The 16,547-nt window shown below is 46.9% G+C and overlaps 1 protein-coding gene across 2 annotated transcripts; it reads right to left on the reverse strand.

The window, feature by feature from the left end:
• Positions 1–914: 914 nt before the first annotated feature.
• Mettl2a (methyltransferase 2A, tRNA N3-cytidine) lies at positions 915–15,906 on the reverse strand. 2 transcript variants are annotated; one of them, XR_015044940.1, is made up of 10 exons: positions 15,788–15,906; positions 15,527–15,618; positions 13,225–13,559; positions 11,831–11,880; positions 10,678–10,738; positions 9,897–10,036; positions 6,841–6,947; positions 4,221–4,286; positions 1,187–2,599; positions 915–1,141 (listed from the first exon to the last, which is right to left on the reverse strand). XR_015044940.1 is itself a non-coding variant. In XM_021177153.3 (9 exons), the coding sequence occupies exons 1-9, from the start codon at positions 15,895–15,897 to the stop codon at positions 2,391–2,393; spliced, it is 1,170 nt and encodes a 389-aa protein (XP_021032812.1). In that variant the 5' UTR covers positions 15,898–15,906; the 3' UTR covers positions 915–2,390. The 2 variants fall into 2 exon arrangements, 1 of the variants encoding a protein (XP_021032812.1); XM_021177153.3 differs by having other exon boundaries at positions 915–2,599.
• Between the last annotated feature and the right edge of the window lie 641 nt (positions 15,907–16,547).

Genomic DNA, 16,547 nt, shown 5'->3' on the forward strand with positions numbered 1-16,547 from the left:
ACATCAAATGTCTCGTGAACTAAGCTTTCCTCTTGTTAAATTTCCAGGGCCCCACTTTTCCAGTCAAGAGTAAAAGAGAGCAAGAAGGAAGACAGGAGACTCCCCCCCCCCGCCCCCTCCCATACAGGGACTGAGAGATTCTGCACCACAGAATCCACAAAGACCCAAGTTACACCCAGACCTGGCATGCCTTTCACCCCAACAGCTCACTGTACTTGCCCCACATCAAACCATCCTTCAGTTTTCAAAGAACATTGACTTTCTCTTCAGCTGAATGGCTGGCACTTGACGTAGGAAGGTAAGTCTTTTCATGAAGCATTTCTCCCCCCCCCCCCCCCCAGACAGGGTTTCTCTGTATAGCCCTGGCTGTCCTGGCACTCACTTTGTAGACCAGGCTGGCCTCGAACTCAGAAATCCGCCTGCCTCTGCCTCCCGAGTGCTGGGATTAAAGGCGTGCGCCACCACGCCCGGCTATCCTGAAGCATTTCTGTTAGATACACCTAAGCAACTCTTTCCGGGCAGCTTCGCAGCTGGAGCCACCTTCCCAACCCAACAGTTTTCAGGTAACTCAGCCGCGTCAGGTTTAATTGTAGAGCCATGTGCAGTTATTAGAATGATTCAGTTAAAACCCTTTGGACAGAGACCATGGGAAATGTGTGGCAGGGATCATGTGTCAAGGAATTCTCCTACACAACATTTGATAACTGAGCTTGTGCGGAGGTTTCAGCAGGGGACAGAAGACCAGCTCTTTGATGGTGAAGGAGAAAGGGGACACCTGCTTAGCTGACCAGAGCAAACCAATAAATCCTGGTGGTCAATAGGGTGACAGATGGCACAGCCAGAGTGCTCTCATGCCCTAGAGATGACAGCGAGGGAACCTATCAAACACCATCTAAATTAAGCCACACCACCAAAAAGATATAGAAAATTATTTTATTTTGGTGCGTATGTCTGAGGGCACAGACATGCTACAACACATGATGGCTCTCTCCTTCTACCATGTGGGTTTTGGGGGCGTGAATTCAGGTTGTCACACTCGGCAGCAAGTGCCTAAACCTGCTGAGCCTTCTTTCTAGTCCTAATACTGGAGATAGTAAAAGGTCCTCATAATCCAGCACCATGCAGCAGAGCACAGCATCACCTCCATCCTGCCCCAGAATCAAACAACCACAGAGCACAGCATCACCTCCATCCTGCCCCAGGATCAAACAAGCCAGGCAGGCTTTCACCATGTAGCCTGGGCTGACCTTGAACTGAAGGCAGTTCTCCTATCTCAGACTCCCCATGCCAATGATAGATTAAGCTAACACCTCGTACCTGGCTGGCTCCAGGGCTTATGCCACTGAGCCATATTTACCATCTGTGAGATGGTTTTACAGTGCAGTCCAGGCTGGCCTTGATCTTACCGGGATCCCTGTCCTGACTCAGCTTTTTACCTGCAGGGATTTCTGCTGTGAGCCACCACACTTGGCCAGGTTTGGATTTTAAATTCTTAACTCTCAAATGTGTTAGCATTCTTTTTCCTTTCTTATTTTTCTTTTTTTATCTGTGTATTCCTGGGTGTCCTGGAACTCACTCTGTAGACTAGGCAGGCCCTGAACTCAGAGATCACCTGTCTCTGGCTTCTGATTTTTCTCATTTTTTTAAAAAGATTTATTTATTATTATACATAAATTCACTGTAGCTGACTTCAGACACACCAGAAGAGGGCGTCAGATCTCATTATGGGTGGTTGTGAGCCACCATGTGGTTGCTGGGATTTGAACTCAGGACCTTTGGAAAAGCAGTCAGTGACATTACCTGCTGAGCCATCTCACCAGCCCGAGTACTAGGATTAAAGGTGTGGACCACCACCATCTTGCAATATGGCGGGCAAGAGGATCTAAACGTCAAGGTCAGTTTTGGTCACAGAATGAGTTTTCCTAGATATAAAACTCTAGTCATTAAAAAATTTGAGGGTTGTCAAAAAGCTCAAGGTATTTGCTGTCAAGCCTGAGTCTGAATTCTAGGACCAACTTGTAGGAGAGAACTGACCCCTGCAAGTTGTCCTTTGACCTCCCCACACTCACCATGGCATTGCCTCGACTAGACAATAATAATAAAACCAACTCCAGAAAATATGCATTAATGGGCTTCAGAAATAAAACCACACTTTTTTGGTTTGTTTTTGGAGACAGGGTTTCTCTGTGTATCACTGGCTGTCATCAAACTCAGAGATCTGTCTTCCTCTGCCTCCTGAGTGCTGGGTTTAAAGGCATGTGTCATTGCACCTGGCTAAAAACCGTAATTGATAATGTTAACAGAAAGTAGTTGTTCTTAGGCTCAAAGTTTGAGCTCCTCGAATCCCCAGACTGTCCATCACCAACAAGCCGCCGTCTACAGATGTCTTCTTACAAAAGCCCCGAATGTGAAGAACTTTCTGTGGCGTGGGGAATGGGCACATGTTGGCTGGAGTGGAGCACTAGAGGCTTGCTGTATTTGCACTGAATCCAGACACGGTACATGGTCAGCTGTTTCCCTCGATTCACCTGCAAGCGGCGATCCACCAGGTTCTGCACCTTCTCCAAGCCAGCAGCGGTGAAGAGCGCGTCCAGCTCACCTGGTGTGAAAAGAGCCAGCGTTAGGGAGGCTGCTCTGGAGAGAGGGCGGTCTGCTAGCGACTCTCCATGTGAAATGGGGTCTCGACACAGCGCAGCCACTGTGCCTTTTTTTTTTCGGTTTTTCGAGACAGGGTTTCTCTGTGGTAGCCTCAAACTCAGAAATCCACCTGCCTCTCCTTCCCAAGTCACTGTGCTTTTTAAGAGGCCTATTATTAGCATTGAATACTGATGTAGTGACAGTTTGACAATGACAGGTCCAGGTTTGGGCACCAAAATATCAAAACAAACCTACCAACCAACCAAAAAACCAGAAGATAGAAATTCATATACCCCCCAAAATAACACCCCCCCAAACCAATCAATCAATCAATCAATCAAACAAACAAACAAACAAACAAACGACACAATAAGGGTGAAGGGAAGCCTATATATAACACTAGCAGTTGGCAAGGTATAGCAGGATAGGGATAGGGTTCACAGAGAGACTTGGCTTCAAACAAAGCAACAATTCCTAAACCAAAAACTATGCTCCTAAGCCGACAGATGAGTATGCCAACACAATGTCTTACAGGACAACTTTCAATGCTATATAGCCAACGTCTCAAGTATATGACTCAATAAAGGGCCCACCAATTCTCTTAAAGCACCGGTGGAACGAGCTGTGGACAGGGCTGATGGCAGAGATGGTCCAGGTCGAGCCTTACCTGGACACAGCTGCACCTAATCACAGGCTCTGCAGAGGGCAAATCAGACGAGGCTGAGACTTGCCAAAAGGGCAAGTTCCCACTTTGGACAAAGAGACAGAAGTGAGAGGAAAGCAGCTGATTCAGTCGGCATGTGTGGGAGGCTGGTCTGCTGCTGTGCATACAAATGCTAAACTCTGAGCACCAAGATCTGGTTACAAGACCCACGAGCACATCCTCACGTACACCAAATGACGTTGACATCGTATACACCCCGCTCTCCAATTTAAAGCTACTGGTTAAACAAAAGTGGCTACAGCCAATTACCGGGGAGAACAGAGGCAGGAAGGCCTTCAACTACCGGGCTGGGTGGTTGCAGGTAGTGTGGCAGAGACAGGGACAGGTTCAGGGGCAAGAACTGGGGGATGGCGTGGGAGCAGGGAGAGAGAGGAGGAAGAAGAGGAGGAGAAGGAGGAGGAGGAGGAGAAGGAGAAGGAGAAGGAGAAGGAGAGAGGAGATGGACCACGACCATGCGGACAGAAGTGCATCCAGAGGACAGGCCGATGGAACAATGGCAGCCCAGGCTCCAAACAAGTAACCTAGGGAGGCTAGCTGGGAATTAGCCAGTCTGGCATATAGAAAAACAGATTGGGGCAACTGTCCAGTAATTATGAATTGTCTAATCTGATTAAATAAATCCATAGGACTGTGTCTCGATTAACTGGGGGTGGGGTGGGGGAGTGACGGTTCATATTAAGAGCTTATAGAGTTATCAAATACCATTTACAACAAGCATGAGCCAGAGTTGTCTCAAGTGACGCTCAGGGCAGTATGAGAAGAGAAAGGCTGGAGGGACAGGTGACTTAAGAAAGGGCAGGTAACTGTCTACCTGACCTGTAGACACTGCCTTAGCACTAACACATCATCATTTTCATACCTTGTGTGAAGAAGTAGACTCTGGTGCCATCACCTCTCACATAGAAGTTTCCAGATAGACACTGACCTGCAGTTACACAACAAAACCAGATGTGTTAATACATTTGAAAAACAAAATGGATGGCAGGCAGTGGTGGTGCACGCCTTTAATCCCAGTACTCCGGGCAAGCAGATCTCTGTGAATTCTAGACTAGCCTGGTCTACAGACAGAGTTCCAGAAAAAAATGCATCTTGAAAAACTAAATCAAGGGCTGGTGAGATGGCTCAGCAGGTAAGAGCACCCGACTGCTCTTCCAAAGGTCCTGAGTTCAAATCCCAGCAACCACATGGTGGCTCACAACCATCCGTAATGAGATCTGACGCCCTCTTCTGGAGTGTCTGAAGACAGCTACAGTGTACTTACATATAATAAATAAATAAATCTTAAAAAAAAAAAAAAAACTAAATCAAATGTGATGGTTTGTATATTGCTTGGCCCAGGGTGTGGTACTATTAGGAGGTGTGGCCTTGCTGGAGTAGGTGTGTCACTGTGGGCGTGGGCTTTAAGACCCTTATCCTAGCTGCCTGGAAGCCAGTCTTTTTTTTTTTTTCTTTTAATTTTTCGAGACAGAGTTTCTCTGTAACCCTGGCTGTCCTGGAACTCACTTTGTAGACCAGGCTGGCCTCGAACTCAGAAATCTGCCTGCCTCTGCCTCCCGAGTGCTGGGATTAAAGGCGTGCGCCACCACCGCCCGGCTGGAAGCCAGTCTTTTAGCAGCTTAAAGATGAAGATGTAGAACTCTCAGCTCCTCCCGCATCATGCCTGCCTGGATGCTGCCATGCTTTCTGCCTTGATGATACTGGACTGAACCTCTGAAGCTGTAAGCCAGCTCCAATTAAGGGTTGTCCTTATAAGACTTGCCTTGGTCATGGTGTCTGTTCACAGCAGTAAAACCCTAATTAAGACACCAAACAACAACAATAAAAAGGGTTTGCTATTTTTTAAGCTTCTGTGTATAAGCTTGTGCCTGAGAGAGTTATGTGAACCACAGGGCTCATGGAGTCCTGGGATGTCACAGTCCCTGGAATTGTGGGTTATGGGAAGTTGTGAGCTGTCTAGTGTGGCTGCTTGGAATTGGACCCAGGTCCTATGCTAGAGCAGAAAATGCTCTTAACTGCTAAGACTTCTCTCCAATCCTTGAAGTACTTTGAATTCCATCATTTAACAAATGTGCAACAGGCTACGTGTGGGGGCTCACACTTCTAATCCCAGTAGAGGAGGCTCAGGCAAGGAGGGCTGGCATAGAGTGTCAGGGCACGTATGACACCGAGTGGGACTCTATCTCACCTCTCCTTGTATACCTGCCCCAAGCACTTTCCCCTCAACAACGGGAATTAAAAAAAAATCAGATGTTCATTTGGGTGACATGTGATTCTTCAAAAGAACTCACAACTTCCTACAAAGGAACAGCAGAGAGCAGCACCACGGGAAAGCCAATGTCAGTATCTAATAATACATGTGATTCCGAGCTGAGTCCCAGGCTGCAGCACCACCACCCACTCAGCCTACAAATTCCGTTAAAAGTAAAACAAGATCAGTGAAACTGACTCTTAACTAAACTGGCCCATGCTGCTGCTCGAGTCCCTAAGAACACACCATGAGAACTCAGTTTTCCTGTGGTCAGCCATCCCTTCTGCTGCTCATCCCTCCAGTCTTACAACCTGCATGCAACTCCCCCACGTGTTCCTAACAGTTCACATGGAGCAACATGCATTTCTTCCCAGTGAACTTTTATCCAAGCGACCAGGCTTAAAACGATCATCCATCCACACATGGGTTTTCTCACCTAGTAACACAGAGCAGAAACTCTCCAGAACAAACTGTGTGGACTGCCTTAGATTAGGCAATCCCAGCTTCTAAGGTTTTGTTTATACCTACTTTATGCTGGCAGAGTTTCTTCCAAGATGGATAAACTAAAAAAAATGAGAGTGCTTAAAAAAGGCCAGAGAAAACTGTATTTTTATCTTAAGCAGAGGCACGTGGCTCCTTGCTTGAAACGGCGGCAATGGGGCTGAGAAGAATGATGAACATATGTTTGTTGGTCATTTAAATTGAGCTGTTTTTTTGGGTGGGTCCTGGATCTTCTCTTTATCAAGTTCCTGACAGCACCACGATAAACACAAACATTAAGAAAGACTTCACCTGCTGTGAACACCGAAGATGTCTTCTCACCCTGCCATCTGACTTGACTTTAGTGCTGAGAGCGCTGCACATGCCTGGAAGTGTGCCACTCTGAGCTAAACTCCCAGGCTGACCTGGGATTTACTAGGTAAACCACCAGGCTTGAACTCACAGAGATCAGCCTCTGCCTCCGAGTGCTGATACTAAAGTCATATGCTACCATGCCTGGCCATATCTTTATATATTTTAAATTTTTTTTTTGTATTTTGCTTACATGTATGTTATCTGTATCTCATGCACGCCCAGTGTCTGTTTAGGTCAGAAGAGGGCATCAGGTCCCCTAGAACTGGAGTTACGGATGGCTAAGACCTCATGTGCATGCTGGAAACTGAATCTGGGTTCTCCCCAAGGACAGCCAGGACTCGTAAGCACTGACTCATCTCTTCAGACCCTCACATACCTTTCTTAAACCGAAGTTGAGCCATGTCATAGCGGCCATAGTCTCGAAGAAGCATCACCCCTCCAGGCTTCAGGAGTCGGCTTAACTTGCTGATAGCTTTCTGCATCCTGCAGGGCAGAAGAGAATGAAGTGTAAGTCTCCTTAGGGATGGCGTCCCCTCCTATAGCAAAGCCCCGGACAATAGACTTCCTAACTCTGACACTAAAAGCCAGCCCTGATGTCTCACCTGGTGGTGGACATTCCAAGTATTAAACCTGGCTCACTTCCTGATGGTCCTGTGATCGCCACCCTTGCCACAAGTTCCTGTAGCTCTTCAAGAGCTCTGAACATACAGTGTATGTATGGCCATACTCATGACTTGTCTTATTTATTTTTTAAGATGTATTTATTGATTATATGTAAGTACACTATAGCTGTCTTCAGACACTCCAGAAGAGGGAGTCAGATCTCGTTACGGGTGGTTGTGAGCCACCATGTGGTTGCTGGGATTTGAACTCCAGACCTTCGGAAGAGCAGTCAGGTGCTCTTACCCACGGAGCCATCTCACCAGCCCAACTTGTCTTATTTTGGCTTGTGTTTTGGAGAGAAATTGGTGTTTAGATCTTCATCACGGCCAGAGCAAAACCTCTCATTCCATGGTCAGGGTAAACAGAAAGGAAGAGGAAGGCCACTGTCCCCTTCCAGGGCACCCACATATCGATCACACCCAAACTCCTTCAACTGTGAAGATAACGCTGCAGGTGTGATGGCGCGCGCCTGCAATCTCAGCACTCAGAAGGTGCAGAGGAGTCTTTTGTGCAACGTACGTAGGTTCCACCTGTTAGGAAAAAAACCCTTTGGCCGCTGAGCTGGGGAAGGGTTAGGAAGGATTAGAAATTGGGAATTTGGCACAAAGAGACTGGATTTCTAGGACAGAGACAGGCATGAGGAAGATTTGTTCCGTGACAGAGAAAAAGACAGTCATGAGAAACTGAGGACCAAGTAACCAGCCATGTAACAGAATACAGAATAAAATAAATGGGTAATTAAGATACGGGCCAGTCGGGGAACAGAGCCAAAGCTATGGGCCTCAGCGTTTATTCATATATAGAAGTCTAGGATCATTATTTTGGGGAATTTATGTGTGGGTGAGAAAGCTCACAGTTACAGGGAGGTCGAGGCAGGAGGACTTTGAGTCAGAGGCCAGCTCAGGTCTAAAAACCAAACAGAAAAACAATCTAAAAAACTGTACACATAAGAAGCCCAGGCTTACACGGTGCTGTACGCAGCAGGCAGGTGAGCACTGCTAGGGGAGTTCTCCACCTGTCCTCTGCTTTTCCCCAGAGGCCACAAGTTAAAAGCACGGCTCTTCTTTGAGCTACTAGAGGGTAGTAGAAACGCAAAGGTCTGGACCTTTAGGTCATTGGGAAGCATGTATGGGTGCCCTGGTAAGGAACAGTGAGATTCCGTCCCCTTCCCCTTCCTCTCTTTTTACCCTGACTGTGGAATGAGAGGTTTTGCTGTGCCGTGATATGCCCCCTTGCTGAAGGCCTAAAGCTGTGCTCCAAAACAAAACAAGCCAAAATAACCTCTTCTCTTTCTAAGTAAATGCTCATGCAGCACTCTCCAAAGTCTGACACAGGGTTAGGTACTTACAGCCCCTGAAGGATACGTCTATACAAAACGCTTCAAAGCCTTATATACTGCCGGGTCAGAGACCGTTACTGCTAATCTAGAGGAAGATGGCTAGCTCAGTAGGCTGTGTCAAAGGCTCTCACAACTGACTCTACTTCCAAGTGAGCAGTTTCATAGGATTGCAGCAGTCTGATTAACACAGGAGTTTTGTTTTTGGAGCTGGGCTTTGGCTTTGTTGCCCAGGTTGCCCCTGAACTCCAGGGCTAACTCCTGCCTCAGCCTCCTGCATCACTGAGACCCCAGGGCATACTTCTATCCTTCCTTCTCTTCCTTGGTTTAGGGATTGAACCCAGGGATCTGTACGTGTGAAGCACACTGACCTCTGAGGCACACCCTTAGGAACTCAAGCTAAACACATGCTCTACTGCTAAACCCTATCACCAGCTGCCTGCACATGAACTTACAAAAATATGTTAAGTTAGTTACTGTGATGTGTGTGTGGGGTGCGTGCACGTATCACATGTAGAAGTCAGAGAAGAATGTGGGGGAGTCAGTTCCCTCTTTCCATCACACAATGCTGGGCTTGATCTCGTGTTGGTGGAAATTCCTTTACCTGCTGAGCCATCTCATTGACCCTATATGAAATTTTAAAATTGTATCTTAGAAAGTGTTTTTATTTTATATATATTGGTATTTATGTGCATGCACATCATGTGCATACAGTGCTCATGGAAGCCACGTGTGGATGCTGAAACTCTTGACCCTGGAGTTATGGATGGCTGTGAACTACGGTGTGGGTGCTGGGAAGTAGACTGCAGTCCTCTGGCGCCCTTCACCTCTGAGCCAGCTCTCCAGTAGAGCAATCGAACTGTTCCCTGCTCCCCATGTCTTTTTGAGATAGGGTTTCTCTGTGTAGTCCTGAGATTCATTCACTCTGCAGACCAGGCTGTCCTCCATCTCAGAGATCGCCTGCCTCTGCCTCCCCAGTGCTGGGATTAAAGGCTTGCACTACTACAACCCAGCCTTTGGATTCCCTTTATGTCAACCTGATTGTATGGAAGGCTGTATTTCAGTTTTCCTAATACCAGAAAACACAGTACAGTCATTATAGATTTTAGGGTGTTAAGAATCTTATTTCAAGCATTTATAAGGTCAGTAATGAGACAGCCATCTTGACTCTGAAGCAGCACGTGCTGAGAGTGGACTAAGTGGAAATCTTCCCAGGGTTTTCAGACTTAGCTCCCAACAAAGAAAGCAGGAACCAGTCCACAGTCAGCGGGCAGAGGGTCAAAGGCTCAAACACAGGTGGACATCAATACAACAGTCTCTTGGTTTTCATGTCTACTAGACATAATAAAACCCTTTGTATTTAGGGCATACTTGGAGTCGTCACTTACAGCTTTATCTCAGTTAGGCTATTAGCTAAGGGACCTTAAACTCACTTGTCTGGAACAATTGCTGAAAGAACAAATATAAGCACGATGACATCAAGACTGTCGTCAGGCACCGGGTAACTCTGATCTTCATCACAGAGATCATGAACAAAGGCGTAACAGCGACAAGGATCATACTGTGAATTTGTCTGTGGAGAGTTGGAGTGACAAATAGGTCAGAAGACATGAACACAGGATAAAAAAAGGCTTATCCTGTCTTAACTGCCGGTACTCCCACCAGAAGGATTGACTTCTGGTCACCAAAAGGGGTGAAATTCTAGCACTTTTTGGAAAGTGAAGTCAGGAGGATCAGGAAGGTTACATAGCCAGTTCAAGGTCACCATGAAGTACATAAGACTACCTCTCAAAAATAAACAACAAAATGTTTGCAGATGGGACTGGAGATCTGTCTCAGTAGCTAAGAGCTCATCTTAACATCTTATTGTTACTGCAGGACATGAGTTTGATTGAGAACACTCACATCAGGTAGTTCATAACTGCCCCAGAGAATCCAGTACCTCTGACACTTGTAAGTGCACGCACGCACGCACCCACCCACCCACCCACACACACACATGCATGCACGCACGATCTTAACGGGTCTGAAGAGGTCTGGGACCCCACCTGAGTGCTAGCCAAGTGCTGGGTTCAGCATCTCCTGGCTCTGTACTGTGGCTGCTGTACTCATTTGCTAAGCTTTCAGGCCACAAAAACTGAGTTAGTGAGCGTGGGTTTTAGAAGAGCTTCTTTTCCTTCAGCTAGAAGAGATTACAGGAGCCATTGTACCTACCTTGAGCAGTTCAATAGCCGTGGCAGAAAAGTCACAACAGTAAACGAAGAGGTTTGGGTTACTGAAACAGGCAGAAAAAAGCAACAATTAGGAGAGAAACGGGATCACGGCTGCTCTCTTTGTACAGTAGCACAGTCAAACGACAAAGAGTGTCACTCATCCAAATAAACTATATTAGTGATTTTTCTCTTTTTGTTTTTGGACACGTGGATATGGCTAATATTAAGTGTATCAAACCATCAGTAGGAAACCCAGAACTTCTAAGCAAGCATTACATCAATAGGTGAGTTCCCGTAATCCTAATGGTACAGCCACAGTGGTTTAGGGCTCTTACTGCACCATCACGAGAACCTACATAATTCCCGAGAGACTCAGACACACCCTCATCTGAAGTGGCTTATGGAGAATGTGAAGTACTCCAAGGCTTGTGAGATTCTTTAAAAGTCTTTTGGCAATAACCTTTGACCTTCTGTTCCTGTGGTAGGGTTTCCTGACCCTCTCTCACCTCCATGAGATGAACCTGAGCACAGGGGTTTCAGACCTCACCTTGCATATCTATCCCACCTGGATGCTTGCTCTCTGTGTCCTTACAATACCGCTCATGACGAACAGTAAAATCAGCCAAAACCAGGAGGGGACTGAAGACTCTCCCGGCTTACAGCACATCACAAGTATGGGGGACCTGTGTTTGCAGCTAGAATCTGAAGTGGGCCTTTAACCTGTGGGGTTTGACACAAATCTCAGCCAGTCAGTACGGGAACGGCACTGAAGGGCACCTAGACTTCAGGTGCTGATCACCCGGTCACAGCGGGGAAAACCTCACACTCCTGCTGCCAGTGTTGTGTGTACAGAGGCAGATTTTCAGGGGAACTGGAGGCAATGCCAGGTAGGCCAGGCATCCCACCTTGACCATACGGTGGTCGTGTAAGAATTAACAACCTAATGATACTCCACAGAGCTTACAAGAGAAACACAACACAGAGGTCTTTTAGGCACTTTAGATAAGACATTACACATAGCACTGGGGCTGGTGCTAACTCTAATTTTCTAACACTAAACTACAGCTACTCCTACATGGGTATCTAACTCACGCTTCTAGGAGCAAACCCTCCCCTTTCCCTTCGCTGTCCTGAAGACCTGACAACATACTTACTTGTTAGTTTGTAGAATTGGAAAGACTGTGTTTCCTACACCACAACCAACCTGCAACAGAAAGGAACCATTAGTCCCAGAAGTTATTAACCCTTTCCCCGCCACTCTTTCTTCTCTCTCTCTCTCTCTCTCTCTCTTTTTTAAACAGGATCCAGGATGGTCTACAACTTATGGTTTGAGCCTTAGCTTCCTAAGTGTTGAGACTACAGGCACTGTCATGCCCAGCTTTTAAGAACTGTTCTAGGAAAGGTATAATGACCTGAACCTAAACAGGACCTATGGCATTTCTTGATCTCTCATGGACTCTAATTAAAGAGACTTAGTAAAGGACAAGGACAGCAGCTTCCACTGGCTGAAGAAAGCACACAGGCTACTCTTACTTCCTGAGTTCCAGCAAAACCCTGCAGATACACTATCTTCCTAATGAGTCTCACTATGCCATTATTAGAAGGACAGACTGCAGGGTCTCAGCGACCTTATGGCCAGCATAGACGACCTGGGAGGCAAGAAGGCAGGTTCACCGTGACTACACAGCTAGTGTTGGCTCAACACCACTAATGATTAATTCCCTCCCAGGTGTACAATAAAGCATCCATAAATCTGAGTAATAAAGAAACAGAATAAACATCAGTGTGAAACACTGAAACTCTTTGTACAGTACATGTGACATCTTCTCTAAGTCGGCTGAGAAAAAGCAGCTTACGATAAGGGTGAGGCGTCTGGTTCGGTCACCATGCCATTAACCACTTCTGCTCCCAGCCTTCTAGGCAAGTAATAAGTCCTGCGTTCCTTCCCTTGAAGGAACAACTCTGAGTGCTAACCTTCCAGGTTCCCCTATGTGTATCTGTGTATCTGTGAGGACAAGGACCTCTGCTTCCCACAACAGCCTCAGCTGAAACATTTACATTGTAGCACTGTGCTAAATGTAGTGCTTTCTGCAGCAACAAAACTGTAAACATTTATGGAGAGCTACTTAGCAGAGACCAAGTTCTCCCTTACTCTAGCAGTGACAGGAGCTTATGCAGCATGAGCTCACAGCAGGTAACGAGGATTAGTTAAGTGGTAAAGAGCTAACCCTTTGAGGCCTTGGGTTCAACTCCCAGCACTGCTCCCCCTCATGGCAATGGATTTAATTCAAGTTTTACTAGCTCTAGACTTAGCTTCCAGTGAAGTTGGTAGGCCCTTGTATATGAATTTCCCTGATAGTAAGCACCTAGGTATTTTCTCGGTTTAAACAAACAAACAAACAAACAAGGGTGACCATTCCACGCTGACATGATGCTCAAATCTAGCCAAGTTGATCAGGCAGAAGACGCTCTGGGTCAGCCTTTCCAGTCTATCTGCGTGTAAAATGTGGCATCTCCGCTAACTCTATTATTCGGAAAACCAAGTTACCTCAAGTATTCGGTAGGTGGCAGAGGAGCCAGGAAATTCCTCACCACTAATTTCTAGGTGACCGAGCTTCTGAGTCACTGGCTCTTCCAAGGCGGGCACCTGAGTCTCACATCCAGGGCTGGCACAAGAACTCTTATGCTGTTCTGCTGTCAAGCCAGGCCCGTCCTCACAGGCGCCACTCCTCTGCTTCTCCAAGGGCACATTCGTCAGGTGACTGTGGCTGGGTGCCAGTTCAGGGAACTCAGTAAAAAGCCAGTGTCTATCCTTGAAAAACCCATTTTCATGGATTCTGTAGAAGTCATCCCAGTATTTATGGGCATTGACTTCATAATCAACTGCAAACATTTAAGAAAGAATATTAAACGTCAGTCTCAAATATTTTATTTATATCTAATGTCAATTGTCCTGCATCACCAAATGTCGTTTTATCCAGAAGTATGCTTAAGAACAGTCATAGTCTTAGAACTGGACACCTCCACTGGTAATCATCTTGCTATCTATCTCACGTTAACGTCATTCACTTTCCATCCCCAGGAAACCCAGCTTCTGCTGGAACCACCAGACAGGGAGTTAGCTACCCATCATTTTCCTCACACAGCTTTGGATGGCCTTCAACTACAGGAAAATTATGAAATTAAGCAAATCCCTAGCACTGCACAGAAGTAAAGACCTAATTATTCTTAGTAAGTTTTTTAAATTTTTTTTTATTTTTTAATTTACACCCAAAATGTCCCAGGTTCTTTGGATGTATACATTCAGTGGCTGTCATACACAAAGCTTTTCAGAAGGCATGTTCCTGCTTCTTTAGAATGCAGGGGCCAGGCACAAAGTCAAGATTGTTAGTGAATACTAAAATAAACAACCAGAAAACAAACAAAACTAGACAATGGGAAACTGCCTTCCAGAAGCAAGAAGAGTTCTGATTAATCAAGAGACTGATAGGGGCTCTTTTTCTGCTCGCTGCCAACACAGAGACCTGGACTAGAATTGATGAAAGAATAAAAACCTGAGAAACTGGAATCCACCACTGACTGCTTACCTCTAGGCAAAGCACTTAAGGCCCCGTGGTCCAAGTTTAATTGTTTCGGAGACTAGATCACCCTAAGCTGCCCAGGCTGGCCTCCAATTCAGTGATCCTTCTGCCTCAGCCTCCTATGGAGCTGAGTCTACAGGTATACACCACTGCACTTGGCTAACTGGTCCTTTAACTGCGAAAAGAGGATACTGGGCTACATGATTTTCAAAATCCCTCTCAACTCTACGCTGCTTTATCTAGTCTTATCTACCTAACAATGCAGGCAGGGTGCCTACTTTGCAACTGGAATACATACAAACATACTTATTTTTGAGACAAGATCTCATGCAGCCCAGGCTGGAGTGGAACTCTATGTAGCAAGGATGCTCTTGACCCCACTCAACCTCTTGTCTCTGCCTCCCAAGAGATTACACCCTTACATCTTAGGAGGTACGTGCCTGGCCAGTGACCTCGGTACTATAGAGAAACTATCAGTGCTTATTATCATAACCGATGAGCCATCTCTCGAACCCCTGATGCCTATTACCTTAAAGTTCCAGGTTTACTTTCAAATGCCTCCTAGAAACAGGGACAACCAGTTCTAGTATTTTATAAAGAAATTATTCTTTTTTTTTTCTTTTTTTTTTTTTTTTTGGTTTTTCGAGACAGGGTTTCTCTGTGTAGCCTTGGCTGTCCTGGAACTCACTTTGTAGACCAGGCTGGCCTCGAACTCAGAAATCCGCCTGCCTCTGCCTCCCGAGTGCTGGGATTAAGAAATTATTCTTGTCTTCGGAAATGACCTCTTTCGCTTTGAGCAGACTCGTCTCTCCACTCTGCTGCACGCGCACTCATCATTCTTTGGTAGAAGTCCCACATCTCCAAACCCAACACCTCAAGAAAAGATGTTATGAGCCAATCATCCTCTCCTCCCACAGTACGTTAGGATCCGACCACATCAATCTAGCTCTGATGGAAACGTCCCAGCAGAAGGTAAACTGCAGAAGCTACCCTAAGATGACTGAACGACTTTACGGTTGCCACAGGCCAGCCACATCAACAGGACACTCGTAGAACTAGAGAGTTACAACAACAACAACAACAAAGTCCGACCCCAATGGCTTCAAGACTTTGTTAGAAGACAGCCCCTTTGCCTCCTAGCCCGTCCCCTCCCGACCCGTTCTGGGCCGGAGTTCTCTATCAGGCCAGTGACAAAACGATCCCGGTGCCCCCATTTCTCTTGCCGTCTGGAGGAGGCGCGTCCCACACTGCGGGCACAACGGAGCGCACCTTGCTTCTCCGGGCACACCAGCGGGGAGCTGTTCTCCTGCACTTTCCTCTCCGCCGCCGCGGCCTGCTCCTCGGACCACTTCACGTTGTCCCTGTGAAAACCAAACGGGCAGCTTCAGGCCCACCGGTCCCGGACCCGGGAACGTCGGTCATCGGGAGGCGAACGCTTCAGCTACCGCCACGGGAGGAGGGCCAGCGGGCAGGGCTTTGCTCCAAGTGCTCCGGGCTGGCGAAGAGCCGGGCGAGGTGCAGGGCAGTTACCAGGCATTGTGATGGAAGACGCGCGCCGGGTCGCTCAGGAACCGGTGCCCGAACTGCGGTCTCTTCCCGTCCTCGGTCTCCGGCACGCCTTCAGGGAAGGAGGCCGCCATGACACCGGAGACGGAAACGCCTTCTCTTCCCGAAGGCGAGGACTTCCTGTGGGACACGCCCCCTCCGGAAGTAGCGGCTCTGGGCGGGAAGATGGAGGGCGGGGCGGGGCGGGGCGGGGCGGGTTCCAGGTGATTGGGAACCTCAGTGGAGGCGAGTACGACAAGAGTCATTTCTCCCTGGAGATGCAAAAGGGCGTGCAGCACAGGGAGGAAGTAGGAGGCTGTTCCCTCGAGTACGGTTCCGTGCAGGTCCCCAGATTCCCCCCAGGAAAAGCTTTGACTAGCCGACTGTGAAGAGACGTGGTCACCAGACCACAGTCGGCGGGGAGGCAGCGCGAGGGTTTTGAGAGCATGAAGCTTCCGTGTTAAATGACATAACCGACCACACCTCCTTGAAAAGCCAGGCTTAATTGACACAATAAAAATTGTAATTCGTTCATGCATAGAGCTTTTAATATGTATTCAATTTACTTAAATGTATATATTATACATTTATATACTATACATATATGTATAAATGTTTTAAAACTAATAGTAGGTCATTGGTATATAATTTATAATTGCACATTTTCAGCCTTATATTTTCTATTTAAATAAATTTCCCCTTTATGTGTACGGATGGTTGTGCACCACATGCATGCAATGCTCAT

This window comes from Mus caroli, unplaced genomic scaffold, assembly GCF_978045245.1.
Source record: "Mus caroli unplaced genomic scaffold, Mus_caroli_1 scaffold_13, whole genome shotgun sequence".
NCBI classification, from domain to species: Eukaryota; Metazoa; Chordata; class Mammalia; order Rodentia; family Muridae; genus Mus; species Mus caroli.